The 23033-nt window shown below is 51.9% G+C and overlaps 9 protein-coding genes; 3 read left to right on the top strand and 6 right to left on the bottom strand.

The window, feature by feature from the left end:
* Window positions 1-2228: 2228 nt before the first annotated feature.
* Window positions 2229-3647, bottom strand: RCC_08896 (uncharacterized protein; the record flags this gene model as incomplete). XM_023774142.1 has 5 exons in its annotated part: window positions 2229-2688; window positions 2745-3064; window positions 3114-3353; window positions 3403-3542; window positions 3596-3647. 5 exons carry the CDS (start codon window positions 3645-3647, stop codon window positions 2229-2231), a joined length of 1212 nt encoding a protein of 403 aa, XP_023629910.1.
* Window positions 3648-5415: 1768 nt separating this feature from the next.
* Window positions 5416-7446, bottom strand: RCC_08897 (uncharacterized protein; the record flags this gene model as incomplete). Its single annotated transcript, XM_023774143.1, has 1 exon — window positions 5416-7446. The coding sequence occupies one exon, from the start codon at window positions 7444-7446 to the stop codon at window positions 5416-5418; it is 2031 nt and encodes a 676-aa protein (XP_023629911.1).
* Window positions 7447-8002: 556 nt separating this feature from the next.
* On the bottom strand, window positions 8003-9295 carry RCC_08898 (uncharacterized protein; the record flags this gene model as incomplete). Its single annotated transcript, XM_023774144.1, has 1 exon — window positions 8003-9295. The coding sequence occupies one exon, from the start codon at window positions 9293-9295 to the stop codon at window positions 8003-8005; it is 1293 nt and encodes a 430-aa protein (XP_023629912.1).
* A 966-nt stretch (window positions 9296-10261) lies between these two features.
* RCC_08899 (probable FK506-binding protein 2 precursor) lies at window positions 10262-10808 on the top strand (the record flags this gene model as incomplete). XM_023774145.1 has 3 exons in its annotated part: window positions 10262-10391; window positions 10449-10513; window positions 10572-10808. The coding sequence occupies 3 exons, from the start codon at window positions 10262-10264 to the stop codon at window positions 10806-10808; spliced, it is 432 nt and encodes a 143-aa protein (XP_023629913.1).
* A 318-nt stretch (window positions 10809-11126) lies between these two features.
* On the top strand, window positions 11127-12071 carry RCC_08900 (probable mannose-P-dolichol utilization defect 1 protein; the record flags this gene model as incomplete). XM_023774146.1 has 2 exons in its annotated part: window positions 11127-11735; window positions 11787-12071. 2 exons carry the CDS (start codon window positions 11127-11129, stop codon window positions 12069-12071), a joined length of 894 nt encoding a protein of 297 aa, XP_023629914.1.
* Window positions 12072-12822: 751 nt separating this feature from the next.
* On the bottom strand, window positions 12823-14604 carry RCC_08901 (related to choline dehydrogenase; the record flags this gene model as incomplete). The annotated part of the gene is made up of 1 exon (XM_023774147.1): window positions 12823-14604. The coding sequence occupies one exon, from the start codon at window positions 14602-14604 to the stop codon at window positions 12823-12825; it is 1782 nt and encodes a 593-aa protein (XP_023629915.1).
* Window positions 14605-17154: 2550 nt separating this feature from the next.
* Window positions 17155-17557, top strand: RCC_08902 (probable Yippee zinc-binding protein Moh1; the record flags this gene model as incomplete). XM_023774148.1 has 2 exons in its annotated part: window positions 17155-17253; window positions 17324-17557. 2 exons carry the CDS (start codon window positions 17155-17157, stop codon window positions 17555-17557), a joined length of 333 nt encoding a protein of 110 aa, XP_023629916.1.
* An 867-nt stretch (window positions 17558-18424) lies between these two features.
* On the bottom strand, window positions 18425-19581 carry RCC_08903 (probable KH domain RNA-binding protein; the record flags this gene model as incomplete). XM_023774149.1 has 2 exons in its annotated part: window positions 18425-19140; window positions 19200-19581. The coding sequence occupies 2 exons, from the start codon at window positions 19579-19581 to the stop codon at window positions 18425-18427; spliced, it is 1098 nt and encodes a 365-aa protein (XP_023629917.1).
* Window positions 19582-20954: 1373 nt separating this feature from the next.
* On the bottom strand, window positions 20955-22382 carry RCC_08904 (uncharacterized protein; the record flags this gene model as incomplete). The annotated part of the gene is made up of 1 exon (XM_023774150.1): window positions 20955-22382. One exon carries the CDS (start codon window positions 22380-22382, stop codon window positions 20955-20957), a length of 1428 nt encoding a protein of 475 aa, XP_023629918.1.
* Between the last annotated feature and the right edge of the window lie 651 nt (window positions 22383-23033).

A 23033-nucleotide genomic window follows, 5' to 3' on the forward strand; every position in this document is an offset into this window, starting at 1 on the left:
TAAGGGCCTCTACCCTCTTTTCGCTCGTTCTTATTTAGGATCGGCCGGCCTTAGTAGGCGGTATATTTCTAGTTAATAATATTACCGCTACGAATCTATTAGTAAGGATGCTCGGATCTTAATTAGAAGTAATTATACTAACCGGCTCTAGATAATTATCGAGTCTATAGTRTTCTTACGGTCTCTAAGTATTATCTACTTCGCCGGGTCCTAGGTCTTCTTAATTTTCGGGGCGTAGCTACTCTCCGTATCGATTATCTCCGCCTATTCCTTAGTAATATAGAGGCTACTAGTCTTAAGCTAGATTATACTAGTTAGTCTCGTCTAGGTAAGGCGATTATCTTTACTTACATTACCGTCGTTAACTATAAGGCATAGATTACTATTATCGTCCGACGAGTAGTATATATCTAATAGGTCGACGTCGCTTATACCGAAGCGGCGAACTTCCTTCTCGGTTATTATACGGAGAGGTAGAATAGAGTAAAAAGGGGAGGATAGGTAGTAAGAGTGCTAATTAGAGTATTAAATGTAGTAGTTATTAGGAGGACTAGGGGAGACGGTAGAAGGGTAGAGGGAAGAGTCTTATAGCATATAAATATTACTCTTACGCGTATAATAAGTTACTAGTAGAAGCATATATATAATAGCAGTATTAAAGTAAGATATAGGTAACCGAAACCCGTAACATATTAGGACCGGTAACTAAGTAATAACGGGACGGTAATATTACACACACATAAGCAAATAACGACGTTTACTACATGTAATTGTACGGGCAATTGAATTAATAAGCGAGATGTGAAATTACTCCACTTAGTGGCGTTAAGCTATATTAGATCGCGTTGTTGCAGGGAAGTCGCTAAAAGTCCACCGTACAGGAGCCGTGCAACGACAACGCGGAGCCGAGCGGAGAACTTCACGACTCCAGGGACATCGAAAACGACGGCATGCCTGGTTAATTWGGCCAATCCAACATCGGTTGCCAAGCCAGCTTTCCAACGCGGAACGCAGGCCTCGTTCGCAGCTTTCGAGGCACAAGTTGCAACTCCATCCGTCAGTCTATGATGCGGAGGATGACTGTCGTACAGCATCGCACTGGCGGCCGGGCGTCACCAGGTAACCTGCATCCCGAATTGCAGGGTGCTGGAGTCGCTTCCGGGCAAGCCCCAGGTATGTTGAGACGTGAGTTGATGTTGGCGACATACCACTTCTTCCAGCTCAGGGTTTCAACAGCTAGCAGTAGCGGAGAATGTGACGCGCCTTTGCCGCCACTGGCAGTCTTTGCTACAATGCTTTTCCAAACGCAGTCGACTGAGGAATTCGTTCTTCCCTCCCAATCGCTGCTTTTTACCGGACTGGACCCCACTTCCCAGTACAACATAACTTTGCAAGCTTTTGAGCAGACCGATGTGCCAGCAACGAGCAGCAAACTGGTACGGCAGAGTTCAGGTCACGAAACTTAATCGATGCATTCTATGAACTCCATCTCGTCAAGTGATCGATTCTTCCTGCGCCCACCCAAGTACTATCCATGTTTTAGAACGCGATGACACCTCGCCAATCATGATCAGGCAAACACTATGAGGAGCACTAGAGCTAGAACTAAAAGGAGCCGTCGGCCGCATGGTCCTAAACCCCACAGTCGAACCACCCGTTTGCGAAATCCATCCCACCTCATGTCTGAGCCAACTCATCAGCCTCGTACAAAGTTTGGATCCTGGATATCTRCAACACGTTCACTCTTGCCGATCGAGGTGGTCCACATTCTATCGAGTGGTACGGTGGCCTTCTTTCCGTGAACAGGTTTTTGAGTCAGATTGGTGCGCTGTGTTCGCGATGTTCGGCAACACGTAGTGTACCTAGTACTCACCTATGCAGGTACCCAAGTAGCCGATTCGAGGCTTCTCAAGCCTCCACAAGTCTTATGCCGAGAGGAACTTAGGTACTCTTCACCAGTTCACAGCACTGTTGCTCGAATACGGCGCCTTTGACCGATGGACCGGCATCCACAGGACAAATTCCAGGTTATCAGACCGGAAGACTTCGGAGACGTTTGCGTGCTCAAAAGCCACGGCGAGCTGGATGCCTTCTTTTCGGCGGGTCGAGACTCCAATGCGATAAGACGTTACATACGACTACGGTTGCACTGGCGTTACTTTTGGGCCCCAACGTGGGAGATTCAAGCCGACATTCAAAGATTGTCATATAATCCAATCCGACACCAACTAGCTGCTGGGAGTACTATGCCGCCATCCGGTGTACTGTTGCGATGTCCTCAGCCTCCGCAAGTCTTCCAAAGCGACCTGCTCGTACTCTGTTGCTGTCTTGACAGGCTTTCCGTAAAAGGACTGCGATTCTGCCCGAGTCTCACGCGCATGTTCCATGGTACGCTCTGTTTTTCCAGCAACTGGAAGCCCCTCCTCATCTTCAGCAAGCCGCTTGAACCGTGCGACAGTATTTCGCGAGTCGAGTGTCTGTCTCGAGTCTCGAAGTGTGGTTCCTTCCGTAGTCGACCGCTTATCTCCAAACGCCCTCGTCATGGACCCGCCAAGGTATTGCCGGAAAAGTACCCTGAGGGAGGGCACACTGGCACAGATCAATGCAAGCTGGATTTCCAGTTGGGCCCAAACATAAACATCAAAGCCGAACCAGATGAGATCCCAGTGACTTGCAAGTTGTGTTAAGCTGTACGAAAGTCGGTCAGTCTATCATGAAGATTCTCGTAAGTGTCATTCACTTACTAATACGTCCTGGCGATACCTGCACCGACGGTCAGCAGCCCGATGCTGAACACTGCATTGAGTGCCCGTCTCTGGCGCTTGGTGACTTCGAGTTGCCAGAATGCGCCCATGGGTAGGACGACACTGTACAAGTCACTGACGACGCTCAAAGCGCCCGAGAGCGGGTTGAGATAAGCCACATGTATACAGTGGTAGTTCCCCTGGTATGAAGGATTGTAACTTTTCCAATACGCGCTGGTCGGCGTGCAGTTGAAGACGAGGGACAGAACGAACGCGATGCAGTAGGCGATCGTTAGAACAATCGCGGTGATTGTTGCATACTACACGGCATTCAGCGTTTGTCTCATTCTCAGAGCGCTCCGAACAGACCTTCCATATCTTGTTGTATGTRTCTTTAGTCAATCTTCGATAAAAAAGCAAGACCGAAACCTTGGTGCAACATGTGCTGATCAGATAGGAGACTTGAGCCAGCCAGCCCAAGAGCGCAATTGGAACGAAGTTCGTGAACGGGACATCCCAGGTATGGCGATCTCCACTGTATTTCTCGGTGCTGAGCATGACAACGACCGTGAACATCGTAGCGGCGAGGTATGCCGGTACGAGCAGAGCCTGTCATCATGAGCGGGAATAACTAACAATCATGCCTTTAGGGACTCACGTCGTCGAGACCCAAACCCCCAGCTCTGTTACGAGACCTTAGCCAGAGCCTCGTCCCAAGCAACACAGTCGTCAGGCCCTGGAGGGTTCCTGCGTATGCAGGCATCCAGGTTCGCCGGATCGGGTCATCGTAATTAGGTGCTACATCATGTATCAGCCAAGTTCGCAAACAGGATCACCTCTTCAGTCCTCACCTGGCCAGGACGCAATCTCAGCTGGCGAAGACGATGGTAGGTTTCCAGGCATTTCTGAAATGGAAGTCCTAGTTCAAGACGAAAGGTTCGCAGAACGGAAAGAGAAAGGACGTATCTGATAGTAGACCTCAATCTACCAACTTCGCGAAGATCAATCGTTCTGTGTTCTGTGGCTGGCATGCCACTACTGCATACGTCCCGCCAGACGTGTCTGCCCTCGAGCGCTTGTTAGTGACTAGTCTCGAACAAATTGTCGATCTAGAAGTGACGATGAGAAATTTCCCTCTGGATACATCGAATCCTAGGCGACAACGCCATAGTGTCGCACAGCCGGTGTGGGAACGAGGCTCCAGTCCCACATTTAATCCTCATCGGATTGGGCTGGATGAATCAGACGAAGTGCAACTGCCAGAAGACCCTAATAGAGCACGATCTGCAGCGTGTCTTTGCATCGGAGGTAGTTCAGGATCTGTAGACCGACAGAATTCTCTCGAGCATCCTGGCATTGGAGCGGTGGCAGCGAATCGCGTCTCGCCCACCTGTGAAGAACGTGGAGCGTTGATTATCAGCAACAACCTCCGATGCAGCGAGACGTTGCATCTCCCCGGACAGGCGATCTCCACCCAACGCCGGCACCGCAGATTGGTCGAAGATTTCCGATCCTTTCTCTCAAAGGCTTCACTCTCCAGGCGCCTCGCTATACACGATACGTCGTGGATATTGCCCAATACCTTATCGAGAGCCTTGTGAGGGTAGAGTAGTCAGCGAGTCCAGAAGAGGGCAAGTTTTGCATCCAGTCTCACAAAGTCGCAGCATACCTTGAGCATCGCCACAACGTCAGTGCGAAGCACTACTCGGAGTGTTTCCCGCATATGTCTGACAGCTACTGGGGTACCTTGATCCGTATCGGCACGGCGGGACTTGAAAATGACTGATCTAATGCGCGGACACGGATGTGACGACTTGAAAAATGACTGATCTAACGCGCGGGCTCGGCCGCAAAAGTCTCCAACGAGGGCTGGAGAAATTGATGAACTACAACCGTGACGGTCAACAATTGCATTGCGTAACAAAGCGATGTCGCTCAAAAAGACAGCCGTAGTGAGTTGTTATATAGTGCATGTGTAAGACAGAACGCCATGTGACACCAAAGCCTGACGAAGCTCATCTACCTGAGGAAAGTCTTTTACCGACGACCCAGTCCTACGCACTGGTTCTGCTCGTGTGCTCTTGTGCTCGTTTGCAGCAGCGTACCTTGCATGAAATGCATGACCAACCGGCGTGAGAACCGCTTGGCCCGCTGTATACTGTATGACTCGCACAAATTTTTCCGCTCGGTTTGATCCTGCAATTGGTCGAAGAGACCTGCTTTCCAATGAGACAACGCAACGGACCGCAGCTGCAGAAAATTAGCGGACAGACCTTCCGGCGCGGTAGGCTGTAAAGTTCCAAAGTCGTGGGGGTATTTAAAGTTTACCACGCGTCGCTTTACCACGGGTCAAGCCAGATCTATTCTGAATTAGGAATCAGTGCAAATGGACCAATAGCGAGGCATGGGTGGTCTTTTGCGCTCTTTCACGTGCGATTGCGGGAGGCGTGATAAATCGTGTGATTGCAGCCGAATGCTGTTCTTCGATTGACTTCCTCCCTCAGACGACACCGACATCGACTTTGAGTAATAGACACAGGAGACAGCAGAGGGAGGTCGATAAAGGTCAATTCAGCAAAAGGGCAGATCAACGTGGTAGGATATTGTACAATTCAGCGTCGTTGAGAATGATGCCCCATACAGTACTATGACATGCCCTCTGACCCGCTGTTCAAAAGGCACCCCATTCCAGCCAGGACTTGATTAAGCCTCTGACTTGTTGCAAATTGTCGTCAACGACAATGCGCTCTACCTCGAACAGACTCAGCTTTTCTGGCCCGCCCCGTTCTTCGATCTCGCGGTCTACAACATCCAACCGCGCCCACAACCGTAGAACCTCAACAGTCGGCGGTTGCTCTTCTGCCATGCCTTTGAAATCAGCAGGTGTTGGCCGTGGTGTGGAGTAAGCACCCTCAGAACGAAGCAATTCTGGGTTATCGTCGACAATCGACCGCACATCCCGAAGGAGCGAGCGGTTGCGCGGTGCCCTCGGCTCACCCTCCATGTMGATGACTTGCGAGGAAGGCTCTGTAGCAGCCCCAGCACTGTTACTTGATTCCTCACGGATACCGTAGCCGCTGACTTCCAGCAACCTACTCAAAGGAGCGTGAGCGGTCTCCAGCTCCATTTGCTCCAGACTCTTGTGATCAGTAGGTACAATTCCACGAACTAGCAGACTGTCGCTTCGATCTATAATGTTGGCATCGTCAATGATATTGCCGCTCTTTTCCAGCTCGATCTTGTATTGTTCAATCGCAGTTCGCCATCGCTGGCGGGCACCCCGACTTGCGACGGCGCGTCTCTCCACTTCTGCTCTTCTGCGAAACAACGGGTCCAGAAGTGAATTGAGCCCATCTTCCTTCTTATGCCAGAGCAGATCTTGTATGTAGGGCTCTGTTTCGTAAATTTCCTGAAATCCCTTGGCATCCTCCAGTCCGAGTCTGTCCATGGCTCGAAGCAATTCGGTTTGCTGTCTGAGATCATCCGGCAAGAACGGATCGTCGTCGTCCAGTATCGTCTTCTCATTACCCATATTTTCTACCTCGCCATTCGCGTCCACCAGCTTTCCATAAGGTATCCTTGCTTCAAAGGGCGGGATATCGTCACCATTGAAAACCGAGCTGATCGGTTGACTGGAGCGTAGCACATTCATAGCGCCCTGTGTTCGATGAATCTCAAGGCCTTCCGTCGCGTCAATTATGAGCCGTTTTTGAATCTCAAATTTGCCGCGCAGGATCCTTAGAAAGTCGTTTCGCCCCAAAAGTCCGTCCCCATCGATGTCGAATCCCCGGAGTGCGCGCTCCAAAGACGCGAATCTATTACTTCCACGCAAATACTGCATACCATCCAGGAATTCCTTGAACCCAATCAGCAAGTTGCCGTCAGTATCGTAAAAGGCAAACATGCGATCCAGGAGCACGTTAGGCGCGAAGCGGTCCGCCCATCGGTCCGAGCTCATAGTCTTGTTGAAAGCGCGCCGATCGATAGCTGCGCCAACGCGCGTGGGATCATGCTCCCAGGGCACATTCGCAATGCAAGTGAACTGATCGTAAAGGGCATCTAGCTCCGGTTCAGAGAAGCCCGAGTCTCTGCAGAGCTGCTTCCGTAAGCCCGCATCCAGTGGCTCGTGAATCTTTTGCGGATCCCCTCCATACCAGAGCTTGAGTGGTTTTGGAGGCTGGGAGAGAAGCGAGAGGGGGATCTTGATCTTGGCGAAAACATGGTTTTTCGGATGGACGGCATGTGCCTCGCAGGCCGCACAGAGGTCAAAGTCTGGGCAGTTAAGGCAGTGATATCGTACCCCTTTAATAGGACACTGACCACAGCCTTCACAGCAAATCCCACGATGTATGTAGGCGTTGCGCGCCGCATCCTCTTCGGCAATGTAGTACAGAAGTCCACGAATACCATGATCCGGTGCACCGTTCGCTAACATTTCCATGTCGCCTTCAGTCTCACCTGGATCAACAGCTTCGAAAGCATCTGCAGTGAGTTCCACCGGCACTAAAGCTTCATCCAGAGTCGAGTTCTGGGAGCTCATTGAGACGATAGCGCCTTCAGCGGCGCTGACCTGCGCGCCAGACTGTCTTCGGCGCCTTTGATAAACGGCATTACTCCTGTGCAGACCGGTCGACTGTGGGCCATTCGAGGCGACGCATAGCTTATACACGCCATATGCCGTGAAAAACCCTGCCAGGAACATGGCTGTCGGATGGAGGATCCATGTTATCTGTGATGACGCTGTCTGAGACATGCTGAGTACCTCATATGAAGTTGATGTTGCTGGTGGAACTGATGGCAATAAAGTTGCTCCAAGTCATGCGGATGTTGAAAGTGACGCCGCTGCGCGTTCATCTGACTACGCCTTCCTCGCCTGGCATCGGGAAAGTGCTGTTGAAGTGAGGGCTGTCGCTGGTTGCAAGATCGGGCTGTTTCAGCAAATGGTATCATCGCTACGGCAGATTAAGGCACTGCGATAAAGACGCAATATCAAACATTGGACGACGAGGGAAGGCCGGAGATTGGCGTGTTGTTGGCAAGATTGAAGTCGACTACTCTAGGTTCTAGTCCCCATTTGTAATAGCGCACTAGCAAAAACACAACTCCATGTACTGCACTCAATTCCAGCGACCGTGACAATCTTCTTATGGTACCATCTTCATCGTGTCTGCTTCTCGAACAAAATCGCTTCTCGCGGCTAGACCTGCTTTTCAACCGTATAGCTGTCCCCATCGTGCTTCAGTGAACGTTCACCGATCTCAGCGTTGTAGCAAAAGGATCGATGAGTACCCCTTCACGCCATCCTCAAGAGCCCTCTTAGGCACCATCTTGACCGCATCATCATCCAGCGARGCCCAGTTACCGTCGCTGATCTTTACATAGGCACTATAGTGTCCATCATCGGCACGCTTGCCGAAGTGCTTGACAAGACCAATAAGTCGATAACACACGCCCTCTTTGCCCAGGCGGATGTCTCCGAAGTTCAGCTTAATTTTGGTGGTATCTTTGATGGCAGATGATGCTGCTGACTCGAATCTCGTCCGATTGATTGAGACGAGGAGGTGATCAGGGTATTCCGTCATCCGGAGTTGGGCAGCGAGAGAGTCTTTCGCGTTACACTTCCCGCACGTTGATCCCTCGCACATTGCGTTATCAAAATGAGCTTCTAACACTGAATCAAGAGTGGCGACTGGGGAAGTACGACTCCGCTGTCTTGGCGCATGTCTTTCGAGAGAAGCCGTCGACGCAGGAGGAATTTGAGCCTCCAAGATGGTGCTGCTGTTGGTGGAGTGCTCGTTGCGGTACTCGCAGCTCGGCGCCATGCAGACAGTCGCTTCCGCCGTGTGGTACCGGAAAGCTTCATCCACGAAGCCTTGCTCTTCGCCTACTGACGAAATGAGCAGTCGCAAGTACTCGCTCGCATCCTCTTGGCTGTCACCGCTAAACAATTCATGTTCATGCGTGTAGCATGTCTTTCCGAATGCGAACGCCCGCTGGAGTAGCACAGGATCCGCTGTACTACCTTCGTCGCTGCGCAGGTCCTCGAGAAGCTTGCCTACGTAAGGCGCAATTCTCACAGGAGACGACTTCTTGATCGCTCCTTTTAGAGCATCAAGCGTCCTGTCAAGATTTTTGCCTTCGAGTCCTCTCAGAGCGTGTACGTCGAGTCCAAAGTTTTCAATCTCACTGTCGCCTGCAAGCTGTGCGACCTGAGCTGGCGTGAAGACTGCATTGACAAGTTGCAGGCATGCGTTGGAGAAACAAGCGCTCGCGATGTTGCGCAAGCCTTTAGGCAGCTTGGCCTTCTGCTTCTTTTGGCGGAAGTCTGTGTGATCCGATTCCTCGTCGTCACGAAGACGCTTCTGGCGTCCGCCACGTTCGTTCTGGCTCTTCATGGCATCGCCTGGTGATATGGCATCTCCTGGTGACACGTTAGTACCCGCAGTCCCCTCCAACTCGGGCCTGGGAGTGTCAGGTTGGACACGCGATTCGAAGGGACGCGCGCTCCGTACGTCGCCCTTTTCAGCTCGGGACTCCTTGGATGTTGCCATACCGGCGATACAGCTCGGGTGATTGATGTAGTGTGTTTGCGTTATGTGAATGCACGAACACGCTACATGTTTGGGAGCGTTTGAATCAACGGATGTTGAGATCGGAATGGGAGAAGGTGGAAGACGGAAAGAAGGCGTTGGAGAAGTACAACCCAGACTTTTGAAGACAGTTGATGGAGCGATCACTCAGTGGTTCAGCCAATCGGTAAAAACCTTGTATTATTGTTGACTATTCAACAATCAACAATCATGTCGAGTTGACAACTACTCCTACGCATAGGGTAGCCAGGCGACTGGTACGCAAGATGCCCTAGGACTCTCGCGCCGTCTCAGAAGAGAATCTAGTCGATCAAGATGCGGAAAATCTACAATATCCTCGAGGCATCAAGCTCTATCTCACCACAATTGCATTATGCCTAACCTACTTTTGCGTGGCCCTCGATAACACAGTCAGTATCGTCATGCTTTGGGCTTTCCGAAACAACACTACTAAGTATCCATTGAAATCTCAAGATCATCGCGACAGCAATTCCTCGAATCACCGATACCTTCTCCTCCGTTGCAGTGTCTGAAGCTCAATGCTGTTCTTCAAGATTGAGAAATTTGGAGATGGCACGCTCGCTGTCGGTATCGTTGGGAGTCCCCGTTGGCTGGGTCTTGTTCACGGGTATCATCTTCGAGAGATGTGAAAAATACGTACCAAAGTCAATATGACCGCCCAGATTCATAGCGCCGTTGTTGCACAGCACGCACTGACATTTCGACTCGACAACTTCGACATGTGGTCCAGGACCCAACTCCGGCAGCCGGCAGCCGGCGCTCAGATAGGATTACCTACATTAGGTTTAGATCAAACTCGGAAATCAGGGTCCAAGCCTGCAGCTCTTTGGGCGGTGACGAAACTCCAAAAGCCACGTTTGTGATCCGAATAACAACAAGGCAAACCACAGGAAGACAGCAATCATCATGAAGTCTGCAGCTATCACTACGGCCCTTGGCCTCTTGCTCACCATCGGTGTTTCGGCCCTGGACAAGCCTCTCAACATTGACGTAACCCACTCATCGTCATGCTCCGAGGATCAGAAGACGAAGAAAGGTTAGAAGGGCCACTCGTGTACACACTGCGACTGAAAGTGCTGATAATCCTTTGCAGGCGACAAGATTGACATGCACTACCGCGGCACATTGGAGGAAACTGGTGCCGAGTTTGATGCTTCTGTACGTCGCAACTATATTACCTCGCCATGGAGGATCTGCTTCTGACTCTTCAAAACAGTACAACCGTGGCACTCCTCTCTCCTTCGCACTCGGAACTGGACAGGTGATCAAAGGCTGGGATGAGGGTCTGACTGGCATGTGCATTGGCGACAAGAGAACGTTGACAATCCAGCCTGAGTATGGTTACGGAGCAAGGGGCGTTGGCCCAATCCCAGCGAACGCGGTGCTCATCTTCGAGACTGAGCTGGTCAAGATCAATGGCAAGGGCGCACCGGAGCCAAATGATGAGCTTTAGACGGAGTGGTTGGAGGTCACACTGCATGGCAATGAAGACAGGCGTCACTGCGTCTTAGCAATGCAGCCATATTGAGATCATGTGCTACGGAATGAGGGAATTGAGAGAGCTTTATGACAGACCTCGCATTCAAGCATCTCTATCTCATGAATCTCACAATCACATGCGGAACCATGAACATGGGCGTTGCCAAGACGCCAGCTTTCAACTTTGTAGGAGCTGAAGGCATCGTACAACCCCTTCTTGACGTCTCGACTGTACTTCGCTACCAGTACATTAATCAAAGTATCTTTATACCAAACAACATAATATTGCAACATGGACGCCCTCGAAAGCACCCTCCGTCCGCTCCTCACGCCCATAACCCAGAACCTGCCCGCTCCACTCCCGCACCTGGCAACCCAGCTCCTAGGACCCGTGTGCTACACCTCACTCGTGGAAAACATTTCCCTCTCCGACACGGCATGCCTCAAACTCGCCGTGTCCAAAACCCTCGGAGTAGGCATCATCGGCGCCTCGTCCATCGTCAAAATCCCCCAGCTCCTCAAACTCCTCAACTCTCAATCCTCGGCGGGAATTTCCTTCCTATCATACGCGCTTGAAACAGCCAGCTACCTCGTGACACTGATCTACAACATTCGCAATGGATGGCCATTCTCAACATACGGCGAGACGGCATTGATTGCTGTGCAAAATGTGGCCATCGCGGTGCTGGTATTGAAGTACTCGGGCAAGGGCGCAGCAGGCATCGCATTCGTCGCGGGATTAGCGGCTATGGGTTGGAGTTTGTTCAACGAAGGATTGGTGGATATGAATAAATTGAAGCTCGCTCAGGGCGCCGCGGGCGTATTGGGTGTTGCGAGCAAGCTACCTCAGATCGCAACAATCTACAGCCAGGGCAGTACGGGACAATTGAGCGCTTTTGCTGTGAGTTCTGTCCATGCGGGACTCGAGCTATATACTGACTATGCTACCTAGGTCTTCAACTTCCTGGCGGGCTCACTGGCGAGGATCTTCACGACATTGCAGGAGGTGGATGACAAACTGATTCTGTACGGATACCTGGTCGGATTCGCGCTCAATCTTGTGCTAGCTGTACAGATGGTCTGGTACTGGAACAGCTCAAGTGGCAAGTCCAAGAAGGCTAAGAAGGCCAAGAAGAGTGGAAACAAGGCGGTTGAGCAGAACGCGGGTGGAGCAGGAAAGGCCAAGTCTAGCGGTGTTGAAAAGGGCAAGTCGCCTTCTACCAGGAGACGGGGATAATGGTATCGGTCGTTCCGCGACGGCAGACACTGAGAGTGCGCTGACCGGCAAGGATATTAACTAAACGATGCATCGAGCACCGTATGGGCTTTCAAGGACCAGATGTCTTGTGCCTGTGGCACAGTTGATGGTTCATTCATTGTCTCCGATCGCCTCCAGATTCGATGCGTAGCACTTCCGGTCCGTACGATCAATCTTGGGATGCAGGGGCGCGCATCGAGTCCTGGCTCAACTAAGGGAGAATGAAGGGGGTTTTAACCTGCCGTCTGCCTTTCTCGATCAGAGACATTGGCCTCGATGACGCTTGAATACATGTGGTCCGTTTGGAAGCACATTCAACTCGCCGGATCCCGTTTCTCACTTCGTCTTCGTGGTGACCCGGTTACTCTTCCATTSACCCGTTGAAGATAGTCTCAAGGCTTCTGGCTAGAACAAGAACCACCATCATACAATGAGGTGGACGGTCACCATCTGAGCCGAGGGCAAAGGAGAATCAACAATGTCTTTATCAGCCCGCCATTACCGCTCGCCAGCTCATCTCCAGCTAGCTCACGAAGTTCGATTCCTTCTCTACAGCCGATCAAGTGTTGCGACAAGAGGTCAAAATACCTAGTAGCGTTCTACTCCACCGGGTTGAAAAGACCAAGCGGCCGCTGTATTCCTTGCTTCTCTTCGAGGAGGGCAGTGCCCTGACTTCTTACCTCAACAACTCTAACCACCACATATAAGATTCGAGCACTAAGCCAATACCCTATGTCGATCTACGAATACTCAAGTCCTCGCTTATGATATCAGCAGCGCGTTCGGCAACAGCATAGATTGTGGCTATGATGTTCCCTCTGGGTATAATCGGCATGATACTCGCATCGACAACCCTCAGACCAAGAACGCCTTTGACATTCAGTCGACTGTCCACGACAGTACCGAGAGAGCATGTACCACAGGGGTGATAGTTCGTCACAGCGTGAGCTCGAGCCAGTCCTTTAGCGCTCTCGATGGTTTCCAAGGGGAACTCCTCGGGTAGTCTCCTTCCGCCAGGTTTGAGACACGAAGCTAGTGGCTCTGTTCTTGCAATCTTGTCGAGGGCTTGAATATGCCGAGCGTGGATTTCAAGATCAAGCGGGTGTCCATAGTAGTCAAAATCGATCTTGGGCTTCGTTATGGGGTCTGCAGAGACAATGCGGGCATTTCCAGCCGAAAGGGGATGGGAAAGCATGGAGAATAGCGTAAGAAAGTTTCCCTGATCCGCCTCATAGACTCGCTTCCGGCTGAGAAAGGTCACAGTGCTTGCTTCGTCGGGAGACTCGATGACCTTGCGGATGAAAGCGTTGCGATCGCGAATGAATGGCGACACACCTGAATCGTCTTGCAGGTGGTCATTCAGCAAATGCTGCAATTCTGTGTTTCCCTCCGGGTCAAGGAAGGGCACAAGCGGTGTGTAAGAAAAGGCAAACGCGGCTTGTTCTGCCCATGGTCCCGACCGTTCTTCCTCATAAAGTCTGCGGGCCTCTTCAACGGGCGTTGCCGTCAGCGGCGGAGGAAAGCCATCGACGAGCTCGAACGAAACTCCCGGCCGGATATGATCCTGGAGGTTCTCTCCAACTGCCGAGTTGGCGTGGACGAGGTTGATGCCATGTTGCTTAAGCAGCTTAGGATCACCAATACCAGACAGCTCCAAGATCTGTGGTGTGTTGAATGTGCCGGCTGCAAGAACAACTTCTTTCCTGGCCATAACTTCATGGAGAGCGCCATCTTTGGAGTATAGAACACCACGAACTCTTGGACCTGTACTGGTTTTGTCGAATAATAATTTGTTGACCATCGCATTGGTGATGACAGTTAAGTTCGACYGCTCACGAACAGGATCCAGATATGCAACTCCCGCATGGCTTCGCTCATGCCTATCACCAGTGATATGGCAAGTCGACGTGTGCCCACCAACAGCATGTCCATCAATTGGATCGCAGGTTGCCTCCAGGTCCAAAGTTCGGAATGTATCAACCCATGCCTTCTGCAACTTATTTACTCGCAGCGGGAAAGAGGCCTGGATCGGCCCTCTAGACTTGGCAATGTTTTCATCGCTATGGACGATGTGCACCTGTTCTTTGACCTCCTTCTGTGGCGGTACGATGGTCTGAAACTTGAGAAAATACGGACCAAGTGTACTCCAGTCCCACCCATTGTTCCCGAGACCTGCCCAAGCATCAATTCCAGCGGCTGAAGGGTAGATTAATGCGAATGAGTTGATAGCACTAGTTCCACCTATGACCCGTCCACGGGGATGCTTGATGCTTCTACCATTCATTGCAGGAGCTGGCTCTGCGACATACTGCCAGTCAAATTCGGGGTCGTCGAAGACGCTGCCTGTTAGTCCAGGGGTATAGATACGTGGATCGTCACTGTGTTCTCTGCCAGCCTCCAACAAGAGTATTAAGACAGTTGGGTCCTCTGACAGACGATTCGCTAATACACATCCCGAAGTTCCACCACCAACGATGATTATGTCGTATTGAAGCTCTGAATGTTGTGCCATGCTAGCAGACCGAAGATCAGGATCGAGATTCGAGGGAAATCTCCGCAGAGACTCAAAGTGGACCAAAGCTCAGCAGTATGTATATAGCGAGTACTGAACAAAGGGGCGAGATGCTACAATATATGTAGTCGCGCAGCACGCAATGGAGGGTCGCAATGAAGGATCGCAGGAGTGGGTCTATCGTATCTCGTAAAGTTCCACCAATCACGAACGAAGGATCAAGTATGGTTACCAGAGCGGGACGCCCTCTCGCACTCGATCATGCCCGGCTCTGACGAGTTTTGGTCTTCGTCTTCCATCCCGTTCCGTTGCAAGTAGCTTCGGATACGGCTTATTACAACGATCTGTGCTGCGGTCGCCTACAAAAAAAAAGGATACCATGGATCCTGGCCAACAGGTTAGCAAAGACAGTGAAAACATACTGGAGGAGCATACATCGTCGAACATCAGGCACTTCTTGCCACGAGTCAAAGAATCATCCTCCCGCGAGTCTCAACTTCATGCAAAGATCTCCTTCTGCACATCCAACATGACGGGCTGGTCTCTTGTGGAACTCTAGCGCCACAAGTGCAATAGAACTAACTATACACAAAGTCAGCCGTAGTCTCCGGGAAACCCGAAAAGCTGGAAATAATGTAAATATCGCTCGAAGGCCCCACCTGGCAGATACATCGTCTCTTCTTTCGCACTCTACTGAAAGGACAGGAGATTGTGACAACAGCTCCGGAAGAGCGTGCGTCGTATCCAGATGATTGCGAAAAGTGAGAAATAGTGATAGGAATGATCAAGGACGCTCGGGATGACTTCTAAGTACTTTAGTRTCATGAAACGCTAGTGTCATCTTCGGACGAGCACAGCACCTGCTGCAAGCGCTCGGATTAAAGTTGTTCCTTCAGTCTTGCGACCGCTGCCTTGTATACTGCCTGTTTTCTACACGCATCCTCTTTCACACAGGAACGACGAGACACTTCAGTAAGGCTCAGAGTGCAGAAATGTCGTCGTAGGGTCGCGGACACTCTCTGTTTTGCGTGATTTGTATTTCTGTGGCTACCAGCATATCTCCCGCTGGCTTGGAAAGCTCGGTTTTCGAAAGGCGAAGAGGCTACATAGGCGGCTGAACTAGCCGACTGCCTCAGTACACCGTTCTGGTACCAATACTAAGGAAAGTACAGTCCCATTATCCCAGATGTAGACATCAACCTTACTGCCCAACTCATCGAGGTGCGACGATCTGACGCCACATCCCAGGCGCCAGAAACGTACTTCGGCTGCTTCATGTTAGTACTGGCTTCCGCACGAATTCATGCGTGCGAATGCGCGAAAGACGTCTCGCCTTGAGAAGACTTCCCGATGCATCCTCTGGCCTCTCACTGGCTGGAATATACATTCTCCGTGTCTCACTTGGCGGGTAGCCCTCGTCCCACCGACACTTTCTGTACTCTCATTAGAGTCCTTGCGACCAGAGTTCAACTCGACTAGTTACCGGGCAGCACGCAATCGAGCCTGTAGTCTCTGCCAACTGACTGCGACATTCAGCTGGGCATTCTGGTCCACCATGTCACTTTGTTCGTATGATCCACAGCCTGCGTATTGTGCCAGCTGTCCAATATTCGTGCTGTCGTGGAGGAATTTGCCATGGTAAGAAAACGAAAGATGTAGCAGTTCGATCCCAGAAAGCCCGAAGCGTGTATTCGTCGAGCTTGGGCGAACTTTGTGTTCGGATGAGCACGAACGAGAAAATTAGAGAGATCAACTTTAGAGATGAAAGTGATGTATATGGGAGGTTTGAGGTGGATGAGATGTACTTTGAGCGGAGTGGGAGAGCCAGTGCTGTGGAATCGGGCATGGTCAGCAGTTCGGAGAGAATAGCTTGCAAAGAGATGAAAATGGGATTGTGATCTGGTGGTCTTCTTGATGTTGGGGTATTGAATGAAGGATGACAAAAGAGAAGGCGGAGGAAAGGAAATGGTGAAAGGACGTTCGTTTGATGACAGGCCTGAGGTGAGTACATATGACACGCGGCGTCCTCATGCACACTTCCATTGTTGATACCTGAAATTGCCTTCGCAAAGGAGGAACGAGGAAATCTCCGCTTACATACACATCACGGCCCCACCTACCGGACTCAGCTCCGTAAAGATCCCCGCTCTCGCTCACCGCGCTTCTCGTCCGCGTCGCCCGATGTCGTCTTCACACGTCAATGATGCCGTCTGCAGTTTCATTGCTGGTATCGTGACATCGCGTACCAGTGCAACTCAAAGACGGACCTCACCTCATCGTTCACGCTCCATTTTCTTTATAACTCTGTTCCCCACGAAGCTTAATCCTCCTCACGTTCTCACCTTATCTTTCCCCCGAGCTTACCTGACTCTTGTGCCTCGTGACCTCTWCCCGCCTTCCCATCGTGCCGAGAGCTGAACGACATAGCTGAAGACCAACCAAAGACCAAAGCAGAAACAACCCTGGAACGAATATCCAGAGAAACAACCTCAGACCACGTACCAACGAGAGCTTCCAGCATAGAACCACCCGGCCAACGCACAGCTCACAATGGGTCTCGCCTACAACATCTACCTCGATGTGCCCAAAATCTACGGCTGCAAAAACTGCAAAACTCATCTAGCAGACCACGATGAGATTGTCAGCCGCGTACGCTCTCCCCAACCCCTTCCTTTCGCCTTCGCTTTCGCCCTTACTGACACCCCCATGCTCCTCACAGAACTTCCGCGGCCAACACGGCAAAGCCTACCTCTTCAGCACAGTAGTCAACACCCTCGCCTCGGACCCTACAGAACGCAATATGACGACAGGTCGGCACGTCGTCCGCGACATCTGTTGCCGGCAATGTAAGGAAGTCGTGGGTTGGAAATACGATCGCGCGTATGAGAGTACGGAGAAATATAAGGAGGGAAAGTATATCTTGGAGGAAGGTTTGATTTGCAGTGTCAATTGAACCCGAACTCCAATGGGATAGGGAACGACAGTGAGGTCAAGTGGTGTTTGGACGGACAAGGCGTTTAGGATGATGCTTTCGGATCAGGCTTGGGAATGGAATGGTGTATCTTGTTGGAGTCTGGGTCATCGCGGCGCATGAATCAATATGCGTACGCTTGGAACACGGTTTGAACGGTGACGATATCATATCAGGTCAATAACACCTTGGAAACGACTCCTTAAACACAGTTGATTCACTCGCCAACACAACCTCACATCACATCACACAAGCGGGCCAGAGACGGGGAAATGACTCAAACTGATCAATTCCTACCATGCATTTCCTCCTACTCCACTTGACCAATACCCCTACCACTCATTGTGGTAGAAACATGTAAAGAGTATGACATACATCGGGTTATCGGGATCAATTCGCAATGCAGAATAATCGCAACCCCATTTCATTTCGTATCAAAGCCTCAAAACTCCTCCGTCTCCCACTCACTCCCCTTGGGGATGAGCACGGACATGAGCATTAGCGGGTATCTTCTTTTCGTTCGTAAATGTGTTCGGTGGATGGCGTCGGCAGGGAAAGGCGGTGATGATGGTGGTGGCGAAGGAGATATGCCACCGCAAAGAAGACGTCATTAAGCGTTCGAGTTGGATGATGCAGGCAGCCGTCGAAGCATAAGGGTCATGATGGTCATTAAAACATGATGAAAGCGCACTCTTTGGTGAAGGTAATGAGAACAAGTCGCTTCCAGAACTCCAGAACAGACAGTCGTTCGCTTGCTCAGCAGCAAATGGACAGCTAAGCAACTCAATGGCCAACAAGCGATGGCACCATGGCTTGGTGAAGTGGTGGATCCCCACAAAGACTGGCGCCCTATGCCTGGGTCGTCTCCGGGATCTGGCTGCGACGCATCTTCTCTGCTTCGAGATTCTCGTAGAGCAAGTAGAGCGCCTTTTCGTTGGCGCTGGGGCCACCCGTGATGGTGAACATGCGCTCGCCAGTCTCGTCGTGGGGAGCCTTGGCGATGGAGATGCGCGCGCCGGAGCTCTTGCGGATCTCGCTGATCTTGCTGCCACCACGTCCGATGATACAGCCGACCATGTCAGCAGGAATGCTAATGTTCTGTGTCTGTATGTCTTCGCCTTCCTCGACGGCAGGAGGAGGTCCACTGTCGGGAGCTCCGTTGCGACGAGGTTGGTAGGATGGGGCGGGTGCTGCGCCAGTGAAATCAGCTCCGTTGCCGGTGCGGTTAAAGCTTCTCTGCTGTGGAACACCACCGAAGCCGGCAGGAGCACCAGCGCCGTTGATGGGAGGAGGAGCCCCGGTCTGAACGCGGACCACAGGGCTGTACAGGACGGTCCCGTATCCGCGCTGCTCATCATCGATGAGGCACTTGCCAATCTCCCAGGCAGCCTTTTGAATGCCCTCGGGGGTACCCTGGACCTCAACAATGCGCTCGGTGGATTGCGGAAGCATCTCTTTCTGTGYAACCATGCGCACTCCAGAGGCGTCCTGGATCTGCTTGATCTTGAGTCCTTGGCGGCCAATGATGGTGCCCATCTGGTTGTGAGAAATCAACAGGCGGATCGCTGTAGAGTTGAGGATTAGTGGGTGTGATTTGTGTCAAGCATGAAAGGGAATAGCTCACGGTGAGTGTTGGGATTGCCAACGACTCCGCCCATGCCCATCTGTGGTGCACCTTTGACCAGGCTGTCGGCCACGAGTCCGTACGCGTCGGCAATGCCGTTCAACGCGCCCGTGRCGGTGAGCACGCGATCGTGCACGCCAGGTACGACCTTGCTGACGCCGGCGCGAACACCAGTCTTGTCGCGCAGATCCGCGACATTCTGGCCAGCCTTGCCAATGATGACGCCAGCTTCCTTGGAGGTGACAATGGCACGGAGAGTGAGCTGAGCCTGCGCGTATTCCTCTTCGGTCCGTGGGCGGTCCTCGGCGTTAAGAGAGCCCATCTTGTCGGCCAAGTTGTCAATGCCAGAGTCGACGATTGGTGAGGTGGCTTCAGCGGACATGTTGGCGGCGGCGGAAGGAAGTGAGGTGTTTGCTGGTGAGGGGAGGGATGGTGCGGTGTTGTGTGACTGCAAAATGCCACGTCAATTAGCAAAGGAGGACGCAACGATATTGTGTATATCGGTGTTGATAGCTGAATTTCAACCGCGAACTGGCGGGAAAGTGGGGTAAACACGCACAAGTCGGCGACGGGAGCGGAGCGAGCTGTCGGTCGGGGGTGGAAGGCGGCTAGATGGGAGTGAGCATCGGGCGGCGGAGATGATGTGTTGAGGGCGGAAGTGTGGAGGAAGAAGAGAGAAGAGTGTTGGAGGTGAAGGTGGAAGAGAGGAAGTCGGACGTCTGTTCTTGCCGCAAAGAGGAGCGTGCAATTGCAGAGAAAGAGCTTGTTTGAACAAAGCAGGGGCTTGCAGGAAATCTTGCCCAGCTCTCCAAATGATTCCATGACATTAATCTGCATTGCCTGTCAATCCCTCATTATTTGTCATGTTGCGGCCTGCACGTTCCTCTCATCTTGCACAGGGCATTGTCAATGTGCGCTCTGGTCTTCGCATTTGATCACCGCCTCCGCCTGACCTGGCGAAGCTCTGGAGACAATTCCTAGGTACCCTCTGTGTGCTTCGCACCCGCACTTGTCTCGCTTTGGAATGTGGACGGGRTTCAAGCGACATGGCTCTGCCGAATTTGACGGTTTGCCGTGAGGATTGCGTGCGTTCAACAATGAACACTGTGCGGGTGTCAACATTGTTCTTACGCATCCCCCAGAAGTGCTGCATGCTTCCTGATGTCGATCGGATCCTTCACTCATTGCCGTTCCGCTCTTACTCAGCAGGACCGAATGAAGGCTTTACAGCGAGCGTATCCTCCCGTCGCAAGAGTTGTTCTTGATGCCCAAAGGTCAGCTTTCGCTGTACTTTGGCGAGAATTGATACGCTACCTTAGGATGCTCGAGAGGACTCGGCGGGTCTGAACAACTCTCGATGCGAAGGGACGCTATATCATCAACAATCGGCCAGCGACATGAGCGAAGAATGCACGCAGCTGGCTGACAGCAGGAGACACGACAATGATTCTCGAGTAAGCCATGAAGGAAGCCGTAGTAAAAGTACGGGCATATAGGTGTCTCCTAGCATCTCAATTTCCTTAATGGGTATGCCTCGATCATCTCAAGGCTTCATATCATAACAACTCGAAGAGCTTTTCTTCAGATAAGCTGAATCGACTGGATCGGAAGAGACCATCGTGAGTCTGATACACGTCTCTCTTTTTGCATCTCTCGCCTGCTTTTTGGCCGTGTCCAGCACTTCAACGAAAGCTCAAGACGCGATGCCCAAGATGCCCGTCATTCCCCAATCAGCCCAAGACAGTTTCTCCTCCATCATGCCGCACTCCACGCACTTGCCGCACTCCATCCCTCTGCCTCACAACTGCCTTTGCAGAAGCACTCTGGTGGGTCGGGACCTTCGTGATCCACCAGTGTCCGCTCCTCCATAGCCTCCTCGCCACAACTCTCCGCCACGTTCTTGTTGGTATCACCATTCTCGACGTTCTCAATGAGCTTCACTCCGCCGTCCTCCTCCATCCACATACCCTCTCTCCACTCAYCCCACTCTCCCAATTCTGCATCCTCCTTCCCAGAAATCTCCTTCCACTTCCTAAACTCCTTCAGCCCCTTCTTGCACACCTCCTCAATGAGCTTCTTCTGGCCGTCTTTCACCCATCCCACAATCCTGACCCCTTCATGCCCGACGACCCAAAACTCCATCGCCTCGAAGAGCCAATCCACCATGACTTTCTGACATCCCACTACCTTCCGCATGATGCCGCCCTCGAAAGTCGTCCAAYTCGACGGAGCCTGAAACTCCAGAAGCAGCTCCCTCAATCTCATGGTTCTCAACGGTCTGAGGCTCGCAATGTTGAACTCGCTCTTCACGGCGAAGATTCTCAGATACTCACCATGGCTGAGCGCCAAATGTAGTCTCTGGACTCGCGCGCAGAGTGCCTCGGAAACCAATATCCGACGCAGCAATTTCAAATGGGGAATATCCCAGATCGTGTCGCGGAACAGCACCCGAGTGACCTCCTGGTGAACCTTGTGATTGAGCTTCAGTAAAGAGGCATTTGGCTGTGCTGCCATGAAAGCTATCCGGCTAATTCCGCCGAGACGTCGACACTTCGCTCCTGGGAATGGACGGAATGGAGCCGGGAACACGAATCTGTAGATATTTTCTCGAATCTCAGCAGGCAGTCTCATGAGCCGGACGACTTTGCGCTGAGGATTGAATGTCGGAAGGTTAGAGAGGGCCTGCCACCACGTAAACTGACTGCTGTAGAGGGAGGTAGGCGTCTGACGTAGAGTCCAGGCGCGGCGAGCACAGGCCCGAGGGTAGTGTTCGAGGAAGCCGGGGATGGAGAGCCAGTGGCCGCTGTATGCGACTTGTACTCCAGGGCGGGAGTTGGGGTGTGGCGGAGGAGTCAGGCGAACCTGGAGGTACTCGGGATATTTCCGCTCTGGGCTGGCCATGTCGAAGTAGCATTCCTCCCAGCCGATGTCGAAGTAGTATCGCCCCCAGCCGAGGAGATTGTTAGTGGAGGAGCGGATCGAGACGGTGGAAGTGTGAGCATGAAGCTTCAGCTCGCAGGAGAAGTTCTCGAGAGAAGAGTGCCGCCAGATCTCACAGTAGAGGCGGATCAATTCGGCGACTTGATCTTCTCCATTGGCGATGAGGTAGGGAAAGATCTGATTGATTGGGGTTGAGTGCTGATTTCCAGAATGAGCCGCCGTATCGCGCGACATTCCAGTCATTGCGGCGGTGGTCATATCGCGATGGATTGGAACCATTCACCGATGAGGTTCTGATCTCGAATCAGAGCTGGTTGCCTGTGATCTGGTATGGTTAGTTGACCTGTTAGAGAAGAAAGTTGTGCAGGTGTGTGGTGTGTGGTGAGTGGCTTGTGAGAAGAAGGATGGAGACTTAAGGTAAGTGAGGGCGATAATCACGCAGCAGATGAGAAATTTGCACAATAGGAAGAAATTTCCACAATAAGAAGCAACTAGGCAGCAGCCCGTGAAAGGCGGCATGAGACAATCTTCATGTGACAGACGAACCTTGGAGATTACCTCATTGGAAGTGCCGCCATGCGGACTCCAACCTCCAACTGAATCCGCCTAGCAGTGACTTTCTCGCGAGGTTCGTTGTGGTTGGAGCCGTGAGCTGACTACATGATGGGAAAGTCCTTGGAAGGTGGAGACCTAGAAATGCCGAGATCTTGATTTACTTGCAGCCAGATGAGGAGGCACTACGTGATCTTGTTTCGCGATGAGAAACGTCACAGAGTTGCCGATGTGAGGATCCCTCGACTGAACCGAGCTGTTGTCCCGAGACAGTGCTTCTCGCAAGAGCCGCTGATGCCCTCCTGATCCGCAGAGTCCATTATCGATCGACAAGTGGAATAC

Source organism: Ramularia collo-cygni (genome assembly GCF_900074925.1).
Source record: "Ramularia collo-cygni strain URUG2 genome assembly, contig: RCC_scaffold16, whole genome shotgun sequence".
Classification (NCBI taxonomy): Eukaryota; Fungi; Ascomycota; class Dothideomycetes; order Mycosphaerellales; family Mycosphaerellaceae; genus Ramularia; species Ramularia collo-cygni.